The sequence below is a fragment of the Osmia bicornis genome, chromosome 14, assembly GCF_907164935.1.
Source record: "Osmia bicornis bicornis chromosome 14, iOsmBic2.1, whole genome shotgun sequence".
Lineage (NCBI taxonomy): Eukaryota > Metazoa > Arthropoda > Insecta > Hymenoptera > Megachilidae > Osmia > Osmia bicornis.
The window spans coordinates 5,531,321-5,552,959 of NC_060229.1; the positions used below are offsets into that span (position 1 = coordinate 5,531,321).

At 39.0% G+C, this 21,639-nt stretch overlaps 1 protein-coding gene across 4 annotated transcripts in view; it reads right to left on the reverse strand.

Moving 5' to 3' along the window:
• Window positions 1–21,639, reverse strand: part of LOC114875915 (talin-1) — a 37,606-nt gene that overhangs the window by 3,547 nt on the left and 12,420 nt on the right. For 2 of the 4 annotated variants that reach the window (XM_029186762.2, XM_029186759.2), the window contains exons 3-14: window positions 13,993–14,182; window positions 13,311–13,712; window positions 12,838–13,108; window positions 12,172–12,675; window positions 11,641–11,738; window positions 11,101–11,189; window positions 9,720–10,178; window positions 7,254–9,067; window positions 5,232–7,134; window positions 4,417–5,163; window positions 1,240–1,878; window positions 255–910 (exon numbers count right to left, since the gene is read on the reverse strand). In XM_029186762.2, the coding sequence (XP_029042595.2) occupies window positions 255–910; window positions 1,240–1,878; window positions 4,417–5,163; window positions 5,232–7,134; window positions 7,254–9,067; window positions 9,720–10,178; window positions 11,101–11,189; window positions 11,641–11,738; window positions 12,172–12,675; window positions 12,838–13,108; window positions 13,311–13,712; window positions 13,993–14,131 (7,721 nt within the window). In that variant the 5' untranslated portion in view covers window positions 14,132–14,182. Of the gene's footprint in view, window positions 1–254; window positions 911–1,239; window positions 1,879–1,910; window positions 3,412–4,416; window positions 5,164–5,231; window positions 7,135–7,253; window positions 9,068–9,719; window positions 10,179–11,100; window positions 11,190–11,640; window positions 11,739–12,171; window positions 12,676–12,837; window positions 13,109–13,310; window positions 13,713–13,992; window positions 14,183–21,639 lie in introns of those variants that run through there. The other 2 variants (XM_029186760.2, XM_029186763.2) reach the window with 2 other exon arrangements.

A 21,639-nucleotide genomic window follows, 5' to 3' on the forward strand; every position in this document is an offset into this window, starting at 1 on the left:
CTTATGAATGATGGAATTACAGATTGGAACTTCTAGATCCAATAATAAAATAGATTGTTGCGACATAGTGGGGAAGGTAATTCAGCTTGGTTTATAAAAAAAATAAGACTTTACTTTATCGTGGTGAAACTATAACTCTAGGAACAAAATTAAGTAGTTAGACATGATGACTGTACTATCCTTAAGATTCAGTGGAATGAGAAAATAGAAATGATTAGAGGATCCATATCAAAAACTAAATTTTGGACTCATACCTGCTTGAATAGCTTTCGTAGCCACTCTGTTCAGCTTCAGTATCGGTAGTAGCCAGGTCTGGACGGTTCTTGTACTTCGCCTGCCGAATTGCTGTCAATCTTCCTCTAGCTTCCTCAAGTTCCCTTTCGATACGAAGGACTTCTGACCTGGCGTTTATCTCCTGCGCGATTCCACCCACCATCCTGCGATTGAGGATCAAAGATCTATCTTCCTCCTGTTGGATAGCTTGTTGTGCAGCTCGGACCAGGTTATCCGTGGCGCGTTTCACAGCATTGCCAGCAGCTTGTAATCTCTTTGTGCTGTCGCTATCAGGGTCTGCCTTCACTTTGCAAGCAACCAGCAGCTGGGCTGTGCTGCTAGCTACTTGTTTAGCACTGGAAATCAGTTTTTCTTCCGAACTTACGCCTTGGACCAACGCATTTGCTGACTCTACGAGGCTGTGTGTTGCTGCTGCCACCATTCTTGCGGCAGATATTAAGCCTTCGGACCACTGGCCGTCATCTGAACTGGTCAGAGGTGTTCGAGATACCTTTCCTGTCGCTATCAACTCTCTCTGAGCAGCGCTTGCTGCTTTTATCAGCGCTGAGGTTGCTGCTGCGATTGATTTTGCTGCTTCCAGGATCATCTCGTCGAAGTTCATGTCTTCGTTAGCTTCCTGGAAAATGAGAAAGTCGGTTTAATGATCTTTGATCTTGATTGTTTGGTATATAATCGATGCAAATAATTAGATAAACAGTATATAGCTGGTTCCTTGCTTTGCAGTTGCAGCCAATTTACTCATATAAATCTTACCATGAAAATCTGTTGATTTTCCTGACCGCCGTAATAATATGTTTGATTCCTGGTCGATTATTTATAAAACAACCAAGAATATCAAACATATCTTACGGAAATCAGATCAAGTTTCCACTGATACTTAAGTATGACGAAACAAGTAGTGAAAGATCTTAAGATGTTAAATCCAATTGTCCCTTGAGAACTCACCTGTATGCTTCTCCTTGGTCTCAAACTAGCAAGCTTCTTAGCAGCAGCATCGATACTGGCAGCAGCACCCAGCAACTCGTTCTCAGCGATCACCGTTGGGTCATCAGGGTCCACCCAGTCATTACCCTTCAACAACTCAGCCACAGCTACCAACTCTGTCACACTCTGAGCAATCTTCCTAGAAATAGGTGGCAACATGTGCTTCGCATCACCAGATCTTGAAGAGATTTGCAGGATAGCTTGCAACAGTTCTCTATAATTAATTGCAACATCGTGGCCAGCCTGAAGAGTCCTGTCTCTCAGTTCAGCTGTTTCTGCACAATTCAAGGCTGCTCCTTTGCAAATCGTTAACATGTCACTGATAGCCTTTCGTCCCATATTAGCAGCTGCAATTATGTCATCTTGCTTGCAACTATTCCCAGCAGCCACTGCTTTTGCAGTTGAGATGGTGATGCTCTTCGTGCAACGGACAAGATCTTCAGGGGTTACATTAAGCCTTTGGCATTCTGAGGTGTTCAGAGCACGGATTTCCTGGGCTATGGCTTCGATGGTAGATTCCAGGGCTCTGGTCCCTCGTGTGTGCTCATCCTCCACAGCTTTTACTGTCTTCAGCAGGGATGTTACGTTGGTCACCATCACCTGAAGATGAAGAAACAAGAAGTCTTATACTATTAGTCAGACTTTATTACGATTACATATAACAATCTGGATACAGTTTCTGATGTACTCGTCATTAAATGAGGGTTATAGATGAATTTATCTAAAAGTCACGAAATTTTCAATTTTAGAACACATTAAATAGTCTTGCGAAGTTTAATCAATCATTAACTTGTCATGCTACACCAATTTTATCGAAGATTACTGAAAGAGAAATGAAATAATATACGTGACCTTTAGAATACTGTAAATAATGTGAACGACATACGATATTTGTTACAGGATTAATCTAATACAATATATGTATACTTTTTTCAGATTCTGCTGCAGGAGAATTTTGATTTCGAAAAGTTAATGTATCCCGCTTATAACGTTAGTGCCATTCTAAAATAATTTTGTTGTTAAATATCAGATAACATTAGAAAATGGTATGAATTATTATAACATAAATCTCTGATGACAATAGTTAGTTATTTCATTTATCAAGACAGTTTCATTGAATATCTGACACCTTCTCACTATTTAGAATGCTTTTTTTCACAAAAAACCATTGTTAAGCATCATCCGTGATTAAATAAAACCTGTGTAAAAATAGATAACTATCGCTGTGTATAATTAAAAAAAAAATTAGTTAACGAAGCATTAAGCACGTTGCTATTAATTGTTAATGCACACACGTTTGCAAGTAGAATGTACGTACCTAAGGTTGCTTTTGTTTAACAAAATTCTTGCCACGGATGGATTAATAAATTCGTTTAAAGGTGTAGCATAATAAAAATTTGTCGATTCATTTATTTAAGAAAAAAAAAAGAAAGAAAGATGAAATATGGTACACAAAGTATTCTAAATACCTAGATTCAAGCACGGTACAATTTCTTTGCATAATGAGAATGAAATGCATGAATTATTTAAATAAATGCAGCAGAAGCGCATCGTGTTATTACGTTTTTAGCTCGATTATTGTTGTTTAAATATAAAATATAAATGCTTCGATAAATGGTAACTCGGATGATTAATTAGAGAACTGTAAAGTACAAATTTGCATAGAAATTCGTTACCAAGTTCTCTTTATAGTTTGATCATTTTCAGTGACACTGTTGGAATTGTTTATAAAAATTCATCGCTGTAACAAATTTGTTTTTACCCTTCTGGTACCGTATTTTGAAAAATCTTATCGCAGTTAATTGGAGTTACCATGATTTAAGAAAAGTCTTCCTAAAAAAAGTAGAACCATGCAATCAAATTGCCAAGAACCAACTGTACGAAAAGAGTAAAATGCAAAGATGTTGAGTAAAAAATCAATATTCCCAGGTGTGAAAGAAAAAGAAAAGAGAATGGAGGACTCGGCTACATTAGCAACAGCAAATCGGAAGTGCGCTGAGAGGGTTGTTCGCTCTCTGAGGCTGAGAGCAGACGTATCAGCTCCTCCTCTTGATCGGACACGAACCATTCGGACTCCGAGCCGCCGACGTCACTCAGAGGCATCAGTTGTTGTTGTAGCTGTTGTTCAAACACCTATCCGGACCGGCCAGACCAAAATCGTCAATGAAACTCACATTTAAAGTCCACCAATTTCGTGGCAACAAAATTTATTCTTTCTTTCACTACGCGTGTCAATTCTCAACAAGCATAAAAACAAAAGCCGAAGATTCTGTCCGCAAACAACGGCTTCGACAGGCTACTGTTTCTATTCAAAGGAACACAAATCTTGAGTGTAGTGTCACACACAGACGATAGAGAAGATGAAAACACCGAACGAAGGAGAGATATTGCAAGGTGGACTTTAATTGCCTTTTGGTCGAGCCTTACTGATCTTGAAGAACATCTTCATTTTTTTTTTTCTTTTTTCATTTCTTTTAGTCGGTTAGAGTAAAACGGTTTATCGATTAAAGTCCACCCCAAAAAAATTGTCAGTAGGAAATTCATTGGTGGTTAAGCATGAAATTTAGATTTAGTTACGACACTGTTAGCATCTTCATGGGGTCTCACGAGTTCTGCTTCGTTTCTCCCTTCTGCGACGGTTAATTTACTTGTTGCGGTTAATTTTGTTTAATCAAGCTTTTCCCAGCCTGCAATTTAGTGTATGGCCATTACCCAGAATTCTAAATCATTTTTAGACATCAGTTGTAATTTATCACTAAGAAAATTTCATTAAAATTATTATTTACTATAATAAAGATTAGATTTTTATAAGACTGTAATTTAACTTGAAAAATATTCCCACTTTAAAAACAGAAATCAAAAATTAGGTTAGGTGTCTCTCAAACTGACGCCATTGTCCTAATTAAATTTCAAAATACAATTTCTGGCCGATTGGTAAGCGAAGAAAACACCCCATTAGTCACACGTCTTCCAACAAAGCTCTACTTCCTGATGTTCGACGTTGCCATTCCGTTATAGGCGTCTTCCACTCAAGCGCTTCTTCAAGGTGTAGTTAATGCCAAGCTAACAGCATGTCTCGTCCATCGACGCGTACACGAATAAAGCAACGAAAAACGAGTACTAAACAAATCATCTTACCTTGGCAGAGTCTTTCAGATGCGCCATACTGGGATCATTGATAGGTTTCCCACTGGCAGCCTTGGTAGCATGTATCAGATCCCCAAGTGCAGAAGCAACATCCTTCACAGCATTGATCAGCATCACCTGAGCCTCTGGATTTTGACTGCCTAAACTAGCAGCGCCATATTTAACAACTTCAGCTAGTTGGACAATGGTTGATACAGCATTCTGTGCTGCGACTGCTAGTTGTTCCTGAGAGGATGCTGCTCCAGCTACCAGAGTCTTAGTGTCTTCAACAAGAGCCTTGGCAGTCTTCAGAATATTCTCTCTATGATCAGCAAAAGTGTCTCCTTCGTTCTCCGCATGAAGAGTTCCAGCTGTGGCGAACATGATGGTGGTGTCCAGGTCGCCGATGATTCCGGATACAGTGCTCGCTGCGTTGATGCACGCCTGGGTGCCTCTGGAGCCAGCTTGAAGAGCTGCCAACACCTGAGACACCTTCTCTGTCACGATTTTACTTTGCTCTGCAACTTCTCTCTGGGCATAAGCATCTCCAGGTGACATCTGGCAGGTCCCTGCTGCACTGACTATGTCGGCACAGGCTCTACCGAGTTCCTGAACACCTGTGCGAAGCCTTGAAGACACATCGGCGTTTGATGCAGCTGCAGAAGCACCGGATGTATCGCGAGCTAGCTGAGTGTACTTGTGGGAAATGTCCACTGCGAGGGAAGCCAGTCTGGTCACGTCTGTGCTAGACTTTGTGGACTAAAAAAAAGATTTCATAATTAGATTTAATAATTAAATGTTGTATAATAATAAAAAAAGCTTCTTACCATTTCTTGGGCCAGTCGAGCTATCTCCTTAGCAGCCTCCACCATCCTCGTCTGATAATCCACATAAGAATCAACTGTGTCGATGGTTGACATTCTGTGATCTTCCAGTCTAACCATCGCCCTAGAAATGGTATCAATGAGTCCAGTAACAATACCATTGGACGTCGAGATGGTCTCCAAAGTATTCTGCAGTTCCTGAAGCGCGTCCTTCATAGATTCCACAGTCTCGTCCACTTCTGCGTGCAAGTTGATGGCCTTTGGATTGCCACCAGACTCTTTGGTCACGCAGACAAGCTGAAGAGCAGACTCAGCGACAGTTTTAGTTTGATCCAGAAGCACCATTTGTTGCTTGGAGTGCACCATGTTGGAGGCAGCACCGATAGCACCAGAGACCAAAGGCTCGCAATATAGAGCAATCTGACTGACAGCATGACCGACATTTTCAGCTTCATATTTGGCAGCTGTTCGAAGAGGCTCCAGCTTCTCGCGAAGTTCACTAGCGCTACTCTCCATCTGATCAGTGAATCCTTGAACCGTGTTCTCCCTTCGGGGTAACAGGGCTTGCGAAACGGCGCTAAGAGAAGCTGCATCCAATTCCCGGATTCTGGCAGATAATTTCTCAATCGCTGCGTCACATTCCTTCTGTCCGGGTGCCTTGTCGCGAATGGAAGCGACTAAAGACTTTATAGAATCACTGACACTCTTGCTGTGATTAGCTAGCAGCTGCCAGGTTGGAGGATCTTTAGGACTGATCGCCAGACTCTTCGCAGCCCGCACCATCGCGCAAGAACCGTCGATGATAGCTTTACCAGCGCTGGTAATTGGTTCCTGGGCAGCTCTAGCAGCAATAGATATCTTCGCCGGGTGACTGGCGAACTCTGGGGAGCTGGCAAAGGTACAGAGATTGTCGACAGCTTCCAAAAGAGGCTTAGTAGCCTCTGCACACCTCTCCCTGTTGGCCTCGGAGTAGTCCGAATCCAACGCCTTGATCTCCTTCACTAAAGCTGAAGTGGAGTTAGCAACATCTTTAGCTGACTGGACGAAGTGTTTCTTTGCAACTGGATTGCTGGTTTTGTTAGAGGCCTCGCGACAGGCGTTGCAAAGGGCGCTAGTGTACTTGGCAATCATAGTAGCTGCTGAAAGAACCTGTTGCTCTGTGCTGGTAGGATTTCCAAGGCTCTGGCAGCCAGTGTGAATAGCCTGAGCAGCCCTGAGGAACTGAGCCCGATCTACTAGACCTGGTTTTCCAGCCACTGATGTAGGATCACTTACACCAGCTAAGTAGGCTGCTTGAGCTGCTGCCTCGATCAATCCGCAAATAGATGAAGATACTCCTCGAACGGCTACAGAGAACTGCTCGTGTTCAGACTTCTTTGCGTGATTGGCTATACCTGTCATACCATCACCCAGGCTCTTGCTCTTTTCCATCACAGTCTCAAGGCACTCGAAATAAGTTGCTTCGGAAACTGGCTCGTTGGGATTGTCCAGAAGTGACCTCATCGACTGGATATTCCTGATGGCGTTGTCACACTCGTTCTGGCCAGGGGCAGCAGAGGTACAGACATCTACTAGATAGTTGATGGAGTCTGTTACGGCTCTAGCAGCTGCAGAGAGCTGATTCTTCGCATTTGGTGCACCTGGATCGGCTGCTACTGATTTGGCGGTCACTAGAAGCTTGCTAGAGGTCATGCTCACGTTCTTCAGGGACACTACCATTTGGCTTCGAGTTTCAATGGTTGTCTGTCCAGCCATCTCCATTCCTACGCCTAACAGATCACCGAAGGCGTTGGTGAATTGTTTTGAGGAGCTTGCCAACTGTACTGGGGATCGCACTGAAGATACTACATTTGATGAAGCATCGTTTAGGTTTGCGGCTGCGTTGTTCAGGTCGTTCTGCAATTGCCTGGAAAAGAAAATTATTCTATGTGTGCCAATGCATGATAAGTAGATTTAAAAACTGTAACAAGGTGTCACTGCACTTCCTGATAACAGCCTCCTTATCAGTAACACTGGACTACTTACCCATAACTCTTGTTGGTCTGCGGGAACTCGTTCATACCGAGAACCTGAGTCATGTCTTCAATATTCTTGATCGCCTCATCGACGTCCCTTTGTCCAGGTAAACAAGATACACATTTGTTCAATGAATTTGACACATCCTTAGCAACAGCAGCCAAATTGGCTTCATTGTCTGGATTATCAGGACTCTTCAGAGCTCGTTTGGCTTCCTTAACCAGTCTCAGAGACTTAAGAATCACATCATCAGCAGTCATCAGCACCTTCTTCTGCGTATCAGGCTGATTCGATGTAGCAGCCACTCCACGGACAGCATAAGTTAGATCCTTAAGTGCGGACGCGGTTTCTCTTGCTGCGCTTCCGGTGTAGTTCTCGTTTCCTTGTTTGGCGGCGGACAAGAGCTGGGCCATTGCGAATCCGACGTTCTTTGACGTAGCGCCTAGTCGAAGAGCTGTGGATTCTGTGGTCTCATCAGGTAGTGGTCTCAGAGAGGCAGCCTCAACTGCTCTATAGAACTCTCCCAACTCATCCTTTAGGCTATTAATAAGCTCTTCAGCTGCGTCCAATTCCAGACCACCGCAAGCTTCCCTGGCACGGGTCACAGCTGATCTCAGGTCAGACAGAGAAGCACCTAACTGCTGAGAAGTGTTGTTCAATTGCATAGCAGAGGCCTGATCGGTGACTGTTGGTAGTACCGCCCTGGCAGCTTTCACAACAGATGTACCAGGTTGTAGGAACTGTTCAGAAGCATTTATTAAGTTCAGTTGAGCTGAAGAGTTATCTGGCTGAGCCTGTGTCCCCTTCACCCCAGCCACCAGGCTAGGTATATGCTGCGCCATTGTCAAGCATTCTGCATTTAGTTCTTCCTGACTAGACGGATTTGTATTATGATGTGCTGCACCTGATGAAGCGGCTATGCACTGGGTAGCAGTGGCTGCAGCCTGTTTGGCGCAGGCCTCCAATCTGCATATGAGTTTCCTTCTCAAGGCTGGAGTGGCAGCTGCGGTTGTCGCTACCCTAAGTTCCTCAGCAGCTTGGCGTAGTTGGTCCTGCATCTTCGCGTCGTGTGGGCTACTGGCGCATTGTCTAGCAGCCTCTACCATCTTGGCAGTGGCATCAGCCAGCATCTTTGCAGCAGCTAGCAATCGTCTCTGCTGTTCTGAATCAGTCTGCCTCTCAGCCTCACCCTTAATGCTCTGGATCAGTTGGGCTGTTGCCTGGCCCACAACTCTTGCCTGCCTAACCATCTCTCCAGCGTCTCCAGTGCTGGCGAACAACTTGTCAGTTGCCACGAATATCGTCTCCACTGCTCCTTCCTGGATGGTTTCTTTAGCTCGTTCGCCTCTGGTGGCGGTTTTTATGTGATTTAATAAATCATTCAGTGTCCTGCTCACTTCACTGGCAGCAGCGTTTAGTTCTTTCAATAGATTCTCATCACCGCATGTTTCATTGCATACTTCCAACAGACCTTCTACTGCTTTTGTTACTTCTCTGACCGCGTTCATCAGTTGTGTTTGACAGGCTGGAGAGTGTAGGGTCGGTGCTACTACTTTAGCGCAGGCTACTAATTGGGAGGTGGCTAGGGCACATTGTGTGGCGGCTGATATCACACGGTTTTGGGTTGCTGAGTCTTCGCAAGTGGCTGCGATGTTCTTGGCTTTGAGAACTAAAGCAGCAGTGGAGTTGGCGACTGCCTTAGCTAGGGCTAGTAACATATCCTGCAGTTCTCGGTTTGAATCGTTCTCTTCACCGATGGTGGTTAGAACTTGGTGAGAGGCCTCGCCAACGCGAGACGCAGCGTTCAAGAGATTCTGTCTTGGCTGGAATAGAAGATTTTAATTAATTAAAGGGGTGTAGTGGATATCATTGAAATAAGAAACATTAAAAACGGTTTCCTGCAAAATGAAAAAAAACAGACCAATTGCAACAGCACTGAAATATTCATTGATGCAACGAGAATAAAATGAATTGAATGAATCTTTCGAAACAGCTATTAAAACATAAACATGAAACAATTTTCTATTTTTTGCTCCATTTTCCTCAGTTTTTACTACACCTAATTGCAGTGATACATAATGCAATAGTTCAACTATGTTTCACGACATTCTAGAATCGATAATTTAACATTCTTAAGAAACAGAAAAACTAGTCTGCAGTGTGCTGATAAAAAACATTAGCTGACTGAAATTTTTATTCTTACAAAAAATAATGTGCACATAATTTGAAATTAAAATATAATACAAATACACAGAATACATTTATAAAAATGAATGATTCTAAAATTTGAAGCCATTTAGAAAATTCTCTGACACTTGTGCTTACGTATTTTTCATAGGCTGAAATCGCTATGTAGAAAGGCTGCATAAAAAAGTACATATATTTCTAAGATTTTTTTTTCTTATAAGATCAAAGTCTTAAAAGTTAAATTAAAAAAAAAGATACATTTTTATAAAAAGGACTAAAAGAACGTACCTCCTTAGTTTCAGGTTCAGTGGCCTTCAGCAAATCAGAGAACGCAGAGCAGAGCTTCCTGGCTGCATCTAAGAGTCTATCCCCGGAAGACTCATCTTCCATTAGAGCAGCAATCATCCTGACACCCTTGGTCATTTCTGGAAGGTTGGTAGCGATCGTGGTGATCGCTGCACCCACCGCTGTGTGATCTACATCGTCGGCTGGACCCGAGGTCAGGGTGACTACCTGAGCTGTAGCGGCGTTCATCGCCGCAATCTGTGAACCTACGTTCTGCTTGTGCGTGTCTATGGTCTGTTCGATCCATTTCAAAGAGGCCGGATCGGTTCCCAATTCCGGAAGTGGAGCCTTGCATGATAACTCGGTTTCCGCGATGTGGATCACCTCGTGACCGGCGGTGATTGTTGATAGTAAGGCACGTTGTGGTTCAGATAGGACGGATGTGACCTTGGTTTGTTGCACCTGGTTTTATATGTATTTGTTTTTTAAAAGTAAATTGATTGTATGATGGGCGTTTGAACTTGACGTGGGTTCCTAACTAACTGGGTTTGGATAGACGCAAAATGTAGAATTTTTAATAAATTTGAATAGAAAGTAAAATAGAAAAGAATTTGAATAAATTAATTTTTAGAAGGTGGAGATCATTGATCCAATTTGGAACAAATGTAAATTTGTCTAACAAAGCTGTATGCTAGATGAATACAATTTTTCCGATACAGAGTTCATTGATTATTCCACTTAATTAATGATCAAATATTTTATTACAAAAAATCTTCGTATTACAATGAACTTTGTATTCTCTATCTATAACAATTGAATCGAATCAAATAAATACTGGCCAATGATAATTAATTAAATGATTTATCATCGTGTACCTACTCTGTGTCCGCAATAGAAGGCGGCTAGCATGAAAATAAATTTAAACCGTCAATTAGTAATTTTCGAAGTTCTCTTCCCTTAGCGTGCAACAAAATCATTTGATTAATGATCTTCTATAATTTAAATATACCGTTAATGCTCGCTGCGATCCATTAAAGATGCTCGATCTAAATAAATGCTATAATGAAGCGATCGAGATGACTCCTGTTCATGTGAATTATCAATATTTTATTGTAGAAACAATTGTTTTGATTAAGTTGATTAAATATTGTCTTAAATGCCACATCATATCTAAGTTTTATCAAAATTGAGGTGAAACACTTAATATTTGATAGGGAAAGCTGGGGAGAACCTAGGGAGATCCTAACTTGAAACCTCCTTCATACTTAAGGGTCATAAACAAATAAAGCGTAACTAAAAAGTAATAATCATGACCACGTTCTAATAGCTAAAATACTGAAATTCAACATGAGCAAGAGCATCCTATGTTTATGATAGATCTTACCATCGGTGGAGCGTGAGCGATGTTCACCTGGCCGCTGACAGTCGTATATTGAGCACCGCCCATGTGCCCAGTCCCATATGGTCGAGCACCTACAAATCGTATCATGCAACTATCCAAGTGGTATTTACAAGGGTCGATCCTCAGGATCGATTATTGCTCGACACAAGAAGCTTTGAATATCGCACGGATGAGCGAAGCAAAATACAATGTTCGCGGACAAGCGAGGCCGAAATTTACATGTACAGAACTATTATAAAAATACAAAGAAAAAAAAAAATATGTACTGTATGTACAAAATCAACGAACAGGATTTCTCTGCCGTGCAAGGATTTCTTTGGTTTCTGTAGCTTCTTTGATCGTTCTGGGGCTTAGCGACGACACCAAAATACAGTGTCTTAGTTTAGCTTAGATACTTTGATTTACTTTACTTTACTTATATTTGAGATTCTCAAAGGACTAACACTCTAAAGGATAATAAATGATACAAGACACTGATTTTGGTACACAAAATATGTTTGGGAGATTCTTTGAAATACTTACCATCTCCTCCAGCTCTCATGACTGCTGGTATAGCGACTGATACTGCTTCCACGTTTCCTTTGCCAACGTTACTCGTTTCGTGTTGCATAATTGTTGCTCTGGAAAATAAATGAAACATTATATTTTATATAATATTCTAAACCAATTCCAAGTTTAATTAATAGAATCTAAAATCCCAAAGTTATTAAACTGTTACTTAAGTTACTTAATTGCTCAGAAAATTATTAAAGGTAAATACAGTTTTTAAATTATACTAAAAGATACTGTTACAAAAATTATTTACTTTGAAGACACTTGTCTCTTTTTAGCTTCAATGTAACTTTTCTGTCTCTGTTTCAAAAACTCCTCCGTCATTTTTACCTTGCTTCGAAAAAAAAAGGAACCTGAATTGTTCTCTAAATACAAACTCAATATTCGACAAATAAAACAAGACTAACTACTGCTGTTTGATTTACCAATACTGCTAATTATCCTAACAAATGTTATCTATCCAATTAACAAATTAACACAAGTAATAAACAAGTAACTCACTTCAAAGGTGCTACGCTATCCTCGACCATGGTAGAGCCTTCATCACCTTCAATACCAAAGTGATCTTTAGCTTTCTGTTTCTTCAGGATGATATCGATATATCCAGAGATCAATTGAAGAATCTGTTCTGCTTCCGTGGTTTGTACACTGTAATATTGATCGGAATAGTCGCCAAAATCAAGTGTGAAAGTGTTTGGAGAGGCACCCCAACGTCGGACGGTAGTTAGCGGCCAGGTTTTCAATATTTCTTTCGTCTTTTCATCGAGTCGCAAGACAGAGTCTTTAGTGACACCAAGCAAACGAGGCACCAGTTTATTTTTCCCTTTCATTTTCTCTTTAACCAAAAAGAACGTGACACCGTAAGTGCTTAGGGACCTTGCTGTTTTCGTGTATAGAACTTTGGCATCTAATTCAGAGAGACCAATATGTTTCTTGTGCTCTGCAAAGACTTTCTTTTCAATTCCCTTCACTTTCAAATAAGACTGCGGTAGAAATTCCTTGAGGCTGTAAGAAAATAACGATAAAATGATTAGTCGATGATTGGGATAGTTGATCAATTTGACTTCCGATGTACTTGATGATCATATTTTATTACAACAATGAAAATGACAGAATAAGATACTTGTAATGAAAAGAAAAATGACATTTGTTTGTGAAAGAACTTACTCGAGGAAGCCGGGCTTATGCTTGTCCTCCTTGTGATCACCAAACTGGATCTGGCATTGTATCCCAGCGAAAGTACAAGCTTTTTCCTGAGTAACCGGATGCGTGCCATCTAGAATTGCATCTCTTGCTTGAACGTATAAAAGAGATAATTGCACCGGATCTCGGCTGTCGATATTTTGATCGGAGAAGAAAAACTTTCGCCGTAGCAGCACCGTTTCTGACTCGTCTATTCCTTGCTCTCGTAACGTCTTACTAGGATCTATCCAATTCACTGAAAGAAGAAAATAATATCTCCTTTTGTTACCGGATGGAAACCGATATTTTAAGTGCAACGTGTTAGACCAGTGACTAACATATTTGTTATAATAAGAAAAACATGATAGGCTGTGGAATATTGAAAGTCAAATGGAATTTTTTAATAATAAAAAAGAAGAAAAAAATACGAATTATTTAAACAAATCAAATGTACTCACCTTCGTCATCAGTCTTCAGCTTCTTCCTCAACTGATCCATCTTCGCGTCTCGTTCGCCTTTCTCCTCTTTCCTCCTCTTCAGGGTAAGGGTGCCAAAATTGCCCGGCTTTTGATTCTCGGTCTCTTCGTCGACTAGCTCACGTACCAACGAGTACTCGTCGTGGTTCGTGATACCTATCTTCGTACAAATTACTACCATGAGATTGGCGACGGGTTGGCTGTCATCCACTAGCAACGTCTTCAACGTTCCATCCAACATGCGCACTCTGAGGGTCCGCAGTTTACGTCTGTACTCGAGCAGATCGCCGTTCCTCAGGATGTAATAATCGAGGTTTCGGCCTGGCTCCAACCATACGCCCTTCTTCACATCCTCGTCGGCAAGGAATAATCCGTAGTCCTTCGCTATTGGCATTTGGAAAATCATCGATGATCGTAACTGTACTCGTCATAATTTTAAAATTTATTCATTTTAATTACTAGATCATTACAAATTAGATTAATCTTGAAGAAGAAAATATATTATAAACATTTTCTGGCAAAAATATACAGAAACCCTAATTTAACTTTCCTGCTGTTTTCATATAAATTTTCAACGTGAAAGAAAGAAGAAAAAAAGGAATGCAAATTCGTGGGTTCGTTACTATAACGTTGGTAGATATTTTAGCTGGAAGTAGGAGCTTACGTTGGCCCATGTTACCCGCTTCAGCGAGTTTCTCTCTGATAATACGGCAAGCGTCGTAAACGGATGTGCTTGGGTCGAATTGCATCATCTTCGTGGCGTTTTTCTCCGGGATGGAGATACGCAAGGATAGGGTAGCCATTGCGACTGCCTTGGGTGATCTTCGTGTACAAAAACCACCGGAATCACTCTACTGAAAGGTAGAAATAACACTGATTAATGATTTCAATTTCTATTCAAAATTCTATTGACATGTCTGACTTATGACTGATCTTACTACTGCCATTTAAGGATTTTGACTAGTAACAATATTTGTCTTCCAATTGGTATAAAAAAACTTTTCGTATAAAAATGTTTCTATCTACCATGTTTTAAAATATCTATACAAAAGATTCACTCAATAATTTTGATTTATTTGTCGATTTATTTCACAAGGACAACCACCCTCTCCAATTTGAAGATACATAGACTAGAAGATAGTGCAGGATCATTGACCGATTTCTATTACGACGGTATTACGAAGAGCATAAAAGACTTTACGAGGATATGCGATTTCTGGTTTACTGCTGAATCAAGTGCAACAAGTTGCAAGGGAGCATTGTACTCGTTCATGGGCAACCATCCTCCCATTCAAGTAATTGTATATTATCGTAAAATAACAGATAGTTCTTGCTTCCACCCTCGAGTTCACAGTTCATATCATTTCTGGCTCTATTTTATTTGAATAAAAAATATAGATTATAAATTATTTAAAAAAATATAATGAATTAAATAAAATTGGTTTCTTTTCTTTTCAAATATTTATTAGAACTTTTTTCTTATATTTAACGATTTTTAGTATCTACTGATAAAATCCAGATCCTCCCCTTTTTGACGTCATGTATATTGATCTTCCCTAGTATGGTACGATATGATACATTTTCTATAGAATTTACCATAGGGTACAGCGTGGGATCCGGAACGGTGGAGCCCACCCTGTCACGCTTTCGGCTAATCAAAATAAATTGTGACCGGATCGAAGCTAATTAAATCGATCGGGGAAACGAATCGTCTCATTTACCCCCTGCTGGAGTGAAACACCGTCCCAGCATGCTCCGTTTGCATCAACAAGTTAAGAATAATCCCTGTACATTTGGAGAACAAATCACCCTGATGGAAAAGAGTTGATCATTTCACTTAATTTTATAAAGCAACTTATTCTCTAATAACAAACAAAAAATAAAGAAAAAAAACAACTCACGAATCAATCTATCTTTATTCAACCCTCCGCAATCTCTAATCGAGTATCCCCAAAGAAAAATGTCTACCAGATTTCCAAGTTACATTACGTATCCACAGGGATGTTACACGATATATCATAAGCCCTCAGAAGTCGCCAATTATACACTGTTTCGTTCTTTTTTTTTTTTTTTAGAGGTCGAGGGTGGTCCAGGCGCATAAATTCGTTGCAAGTACACCCTACGCCAATGTGAACTTCCACCCTTAAAGGTTGCCAGGCAACGAGGGTCTCTGACTGTGTCAAACTGAAGCACAACCACCGCAGACCTTCCCTTCTTACCAACCCCTCCCTTAGATCGTCACTTTTTTTCATTTTCCCTTCTTCTCTCGCCTCGTTCTGTTTCTCTTCGTCTTAGTTGCTGTTATTTTCTATTTTACTCCCTTTCCCTTTTCATTACACGCTTTTCTCCCTTGCTATCTAATTTTCCAACCCCATTTCACTTTCTTTCGTTCCTTCGTTTTCGTTGATTTCGTTGCTTCTTGCTTTTATCGATATGGTTGTTTCTTTTATCAACTTCTGACGGTGATTTCTTTCATTATCGTTCGTTCATGCTGGATTATCTTCAGTTTGTTACTCTTCTTCAGGGTTCAATTTTTCTGATCCATTTTATTTTCTCTTCCCCTGTTTTGTATTCTGAATTTTGTTATTAGATTCCTGCGGTTTGATTTAAAAGATGAATTGAAATTTAAAAATTAATTTACTATTCTTAATAATTAGATACTTGACGTGTTAATCAAGTGATCCAATTAACCATTAATAAAATTAAGAAAGATTGCATCGAAGAGGTAGAAGAAAAAGAAGGAAATAAATAGAAGGTACGAGTAGATAGGTAGTAAACGGAAGTAAATCGATCGTGGTCTTTAAATTTAGACGTCAGTCTCTTTCCGTGTTGATGACGCCTGACGGGAACTAATTGAGGGTCCGCCGATTGCTACGAGGTAACGAAGACACGATTATGCACGCTCTACAAGATTCGGTAATCAACGGCTCAGTTCTCTTAATGGATCCTGGCATACATGCCAATCACAAGGAACCCCCGCTGTTGATACAGCAAGCGTAAAAAATAACGTTTCACCCTCGTTTAACTTGCTGCCTAACACTTTGTCCAATGGTCATGAAATTCGTGCATATTTTATCATAGTATTATACCTTTGAAATTAGCCTCCAAATAAATGACATCGAAGATTTCATTAATTCACAATTAATACTCAACTACAAATCAGTAATGAAAAATTTTCAGTGTCTCGATACAACGTTCGAATCGATCTTCAGCTTCTTTAAATTTATTTCGTGTCACTGTGTCATTGGCCACGGGGTGGTTCGTGACGAAGGGTGGCGAGAATGGGACAAGGGTCGGGTGATCCCTGTAACGGTAGAAGGGTGAGTTTGGGAAAAAAAGAAGCTCGTAAGGCGGCGATGGAGTTAAAAAAGCTGACGGAGTTGCTTTCGACGCCTCGAGATCGCGGGGAACGAAGCGCGGCAAGTACCGCAGCGGCCGAAAGTAAATGGCTGTAAGTGGTTCCGCAATCTCGATGGTCTTTGATCGCGGAGAAAAGCGAAACAATCTCTCGTGTGAAGTTTCCCTTCAGGAAATGCACTTTCCGGATTCACGCCTTGTATCGACGTTTTATTTTCTTTCTTGTGGAAGTGAACTCGTTGTGGCTTCCTTCAAACGTTTACTTGAAAATCGATGTTCCTTATACAATTTTAAATAAAATTTAAAATAAGCTTCTCCTTTTCTTATCTAAAATTGTTATATAATAATCTGCTATATAATAATAAATAAAATAATACTGGATAATAAAATTCAATTAATTTTCAAGTATGTTTATGCTTTAAAGAATTTCTAAATAAAATAATCTAATAAAAATAATTTTCCATCATTAAAAATTTATTCATTCAAAAGTATGATAGACTGGACAAACTTTCTTTTCAAGTAATTATCAATACAGTATCGAGACAATTTCACCCCTTAAAGTTCGATTTGCAATACCGATGACACAGTTTTTCTCCGCACCCCTTGCACCTCTGTCACTACACCCTAAAGAATGACCTCGTAAGTACCGTAAGTACCAACCCTGTTACGGGCTGTTCCAATGACTTATTAACTTACACCCCCGGGGAAACCTAACCCCCCCGCCACTGTTTCTTATACAAACTTTCAAAGGTCTTTGAAAATAGTCCCTCAAACTCTTTTTCTCTTTCATTGTTCTCGGGGGATGAAATTCTCATTGACTTTCCGACTTAATTATAATATTGAACTATTATTTGTATTATTTTTAACTTTCCATTGCATAATTCCTATTTCAATTTTGAAATGCTTCATACAAGAGGTATATTATCGTGAAAGTGCAACACGAATTCACGTTGATTTTCCGTAGAATTATGAAACCGGCTGAAATCCCGACGCGACAAGAGATTCAACCTCTATCACGTTGGATCTTTGTAATATCCAATTGAATTCTCCGCGAAGCGTTTCGCTGACAGCCGCCTGTTAAATATAATCGTCGCTCGATTCATGAATGTCACTCGCGTATTTATCGCTGTCACCGGTTTAAACGAACTCCCGATTGACAATCGACTCGAATAACCGATCAACTCTTTTAGAAGGCAGCAGAGCTGAAGGAAGAGTGAAGAGTATAAGGAAGAGATTCACCACGAAATTGTTCGTCTGACTTACAATTAGAATAGTTCCCCGAATATCAAAACGGTATCTTACTGTTTTCGACGCTTAATAAATCGCTCGTTAATGCTTGAAATTGATATACCATTGTTTTCCTCAGTCAATTCCATTTCCTTTCGCTCAAAATAATATAGAGTTGTATTGTATTGATTTTCCATTCAGAGATACTGAGCACTCTTTGTGTAAGTATAAATCGAGGTAATAACCGTGAATTTTTGGTAGAAGTTAGTGATCCTTCACATTAACAATGATCGTATTCAGCAGACACGTGGTATTTCAGCAGGTGACGAGTGGCTTTTGTCGTACCACCTGACAGAAATTTTCCACCAGTTTCAACACGTTATTTAACTCTTACTAATGAAATGAATCAGCTAGGGTTAACTTCTTTCCCGCTTGAAATACGCGTCCCCTACTATGCATTGGTCAGTTTGAATAAAAGATTTTATTCTGAATAAAATAAATAACCTTGTAACACTTTTACCGCCTTTAGATGTCACTTGAGAATGAAATTATAACTATGTACCTTGGCCCACTTTAAGCATCCCATACATTTCATCTTTTTTTTTTTATTCAGTGTACTTTTTGAGATACACCCATTTTGAGATATTCCATGAATTATCATGGAAACGGAATGAGTCACACTGCATTATCCTCGTTAAATATTCTCGCGCCATTTTTCAAGTCTAAAATAGTGATTAGTATTAGAAGTATTAATTATTTATATATTTACTATAGAACATAATATTCATGATTTGTAGTAAAAAAAATTTTATTCAGAAGATGAATGCAATTGCACGTTGCACTTGTACAATGTGCTACTCGTGAAATCGTTCAACTTTCCCTATCTACCACTTTTTTTCATATATTTCTACTGAAAAAAAAGTAATTCTATCTGTCCCAGTTACGTTTCATTAGTTACAAATGGAGAGCTTATCACATATTCAACTTTCCCTTAACTGTTGCATTCGTTGCACAGTCTTGAAAACATGAAATTTTTATTTTATCAAATACGAAAGAATTTCACGTTTCATTATTAATGAAATTACTGAAAACCCTTATTGTCTTTTGTAATTCAATTCTTTTTAATATGTAATAATATATAAATAATTTTTTAAAAATAAATGTAAACAAATTTATTACAAAAAAGATATTAAGTTAAAATTCAGTAGACTGTATTAGTGATAAAATCAGTGATCAGACTTGAAACATTTTAAAAGTAAAATGTCTGCTTCTTCATGAAAGAGAATTATACACATTAAATCTAGACTACTTTATAAAGAATTCGCTTGCACTCGAGATGTTCACTTAACCCCTTGATATCTGAATGTATTTACCTTAATCAAGAGTTACTTAATGAGAATGAGAACGAAGACGTTCATTTAAAGATACCCTGTATTTCTTGAAACAAATTTAATGAAAACTAAAAACCTGTCACCTTTTGTCACTGTACATGTACATACAAGCATAATTACTTATTATCATTATACTTTTAATAAATACGAATTGAATGGATTAATATTCTATGAAAAGATGTCGAACCACACATTTTGTCACCTGATCACTGTTGAGGATCCATCAGGGTAGCGATAGGTTAAACCCATCCTCGAAGCTTACGAAATTCGAACAAAAACCACCCTCGAAAATCGCTGGATTAACCCCTTTGAGACACTGTTACACACACTTTGATTTATAAAATTATTTTAAAACTTATTGAAATTGAGATTAATTATAATAAATATCGCGAGGGCAATCAGTGACCAACACAGTAAATTTAATATAATAGGGGAGGATTAATATAATAATTGAGGGAGAAGAGAACAGAAAAATATTATTTTGAATAGTGATACTATTACACTATATAATAATATAAAATAAAAAGTTTACATTTTCAAATGTAAATAATTATTACATCTATCACCCTTAATAATTAAAATTTCAATATACCTTACACCACGTGTCCAGTTTCACTACACCAACCAACATATTAAATAAAATAATATTTCCGTTATAATAAAAAAGCACAATTCAGTATTATAACTATTTTGGAAGTTACAACAATATCTATTGGTCGTGAGAAGCGTCGAGTCAGAGGGGTTAACCAGATACACCGTATCATATCGAGCGAGAAGCTGATACAAACACGCACCAAAAAGCCGATCGAGCGAATTATTCGAGAAATTAAGGAACAGCACCGTTTCATTGCCGATCAGAAACTGAATGCGTCGTGGTCCGAGTTAAGGCTCGAATGTAACCGAGAGGATTGTTGGGGAACCACCCCTCGTACCATAGGGGATGGTAGGGTGACGAGGAAGGTGAAACGGGGCGAGTAAGAGAGATAAGCGTGGAGGGGTAAGAGACGAGAGGAGGGTTCTGGTGAATTCACATCGGGGGTGTTCGGGGCTTCTGCGCACTACTGGCCCAGTAACACACCCCCGTGGATCCGGCTAGGGAAAATTGGAACGATTCGCGAGATGGAACAAATTTCAACTAGAAACCGTGAGAACGTTTGAAGATCGTTGTTTGAGTGAACATTTAGTCATTTTTAGTAATAATGAAATGCATATTTTTAAAAAATTATGAAAGTCGTGTAAATTCATTTTTTGAGAAAATTGACAAACTTGATTGTGATTTTATATAATTGTTCTGAAAATATTCTTACACCACACAGATCAAGTGTAAAATATAAAAAACATTATACTGATCTTATAAATTATTTTATAAATGCATTAAATAAAAAGTATTAACTATGACTGTAAAAAAATTAACTTCCACCCATATAACAATAATATTTAATTATGAAAAATAAATAGACGTTTCAATAATTATATAATCTCTTACAAATCCTAACAAGTGCATTTTACGAAAATTAATAAGATCAATTTGAATAATCGTCGAATTAACGTCGACAACTGTCTCGCGACCCCTAAATTCCACTAAATTATACTTTCAACCCCCGTTTTTCGAGTGGAACACAATACAACGCGTAATTACGATTCGCAAAGCCACTAATTGGCTATGAAAACCACAGGGTTCGGTTGACAGAATCTATGGAGACCCACTATTTTGATTTATCCGTGACAACAATTTAACCCTACACTTTTATTCGATGACACTTCAGGCTTTTCAAGTTATTTCTAAGATTTAAAATAATTTATTCCCCCATTGCATTATGAAATTCTTATATTTTTAAAAAATTATTTTTATTTTGTGTCACATCAATTTAAAGGGACATAATAGAGTTAATTGTGGTTAAAAAAGAAGATACTCTGAAAATGCCTCTATTGTGGTCATTACCACCCATCCCTGTCTATAGGATGATCCTACAGAAGGGTGTAGAGGAAAGTTGACCCTCACATTATACTATCTGATTTCGAGACCTCAGAGATCTACTGTCGCGATTCACCCTTGATAATTGAGTTCCCTATCTTGATTGTTTCACGGCAATCAATTCTCTGCCCGGAAAAAAAACAGACTCGTTTGCTCTCGCTTGTTCGCGTAAATTTATTTTTAATATCACTATTCCGGAGGTTTGTTTTTGCGAAAGATGAAACCTCGTGATACTTCGATTGTAAAAAAATTTTGGTTTATCCAGTTGGATAAAATTACTTGGTTTTATTTCATTTTATATTTTATTTCACTATATTTTCCTTGTACAGTGTCAAGTTTTATTTTCACAAATACTATTCGA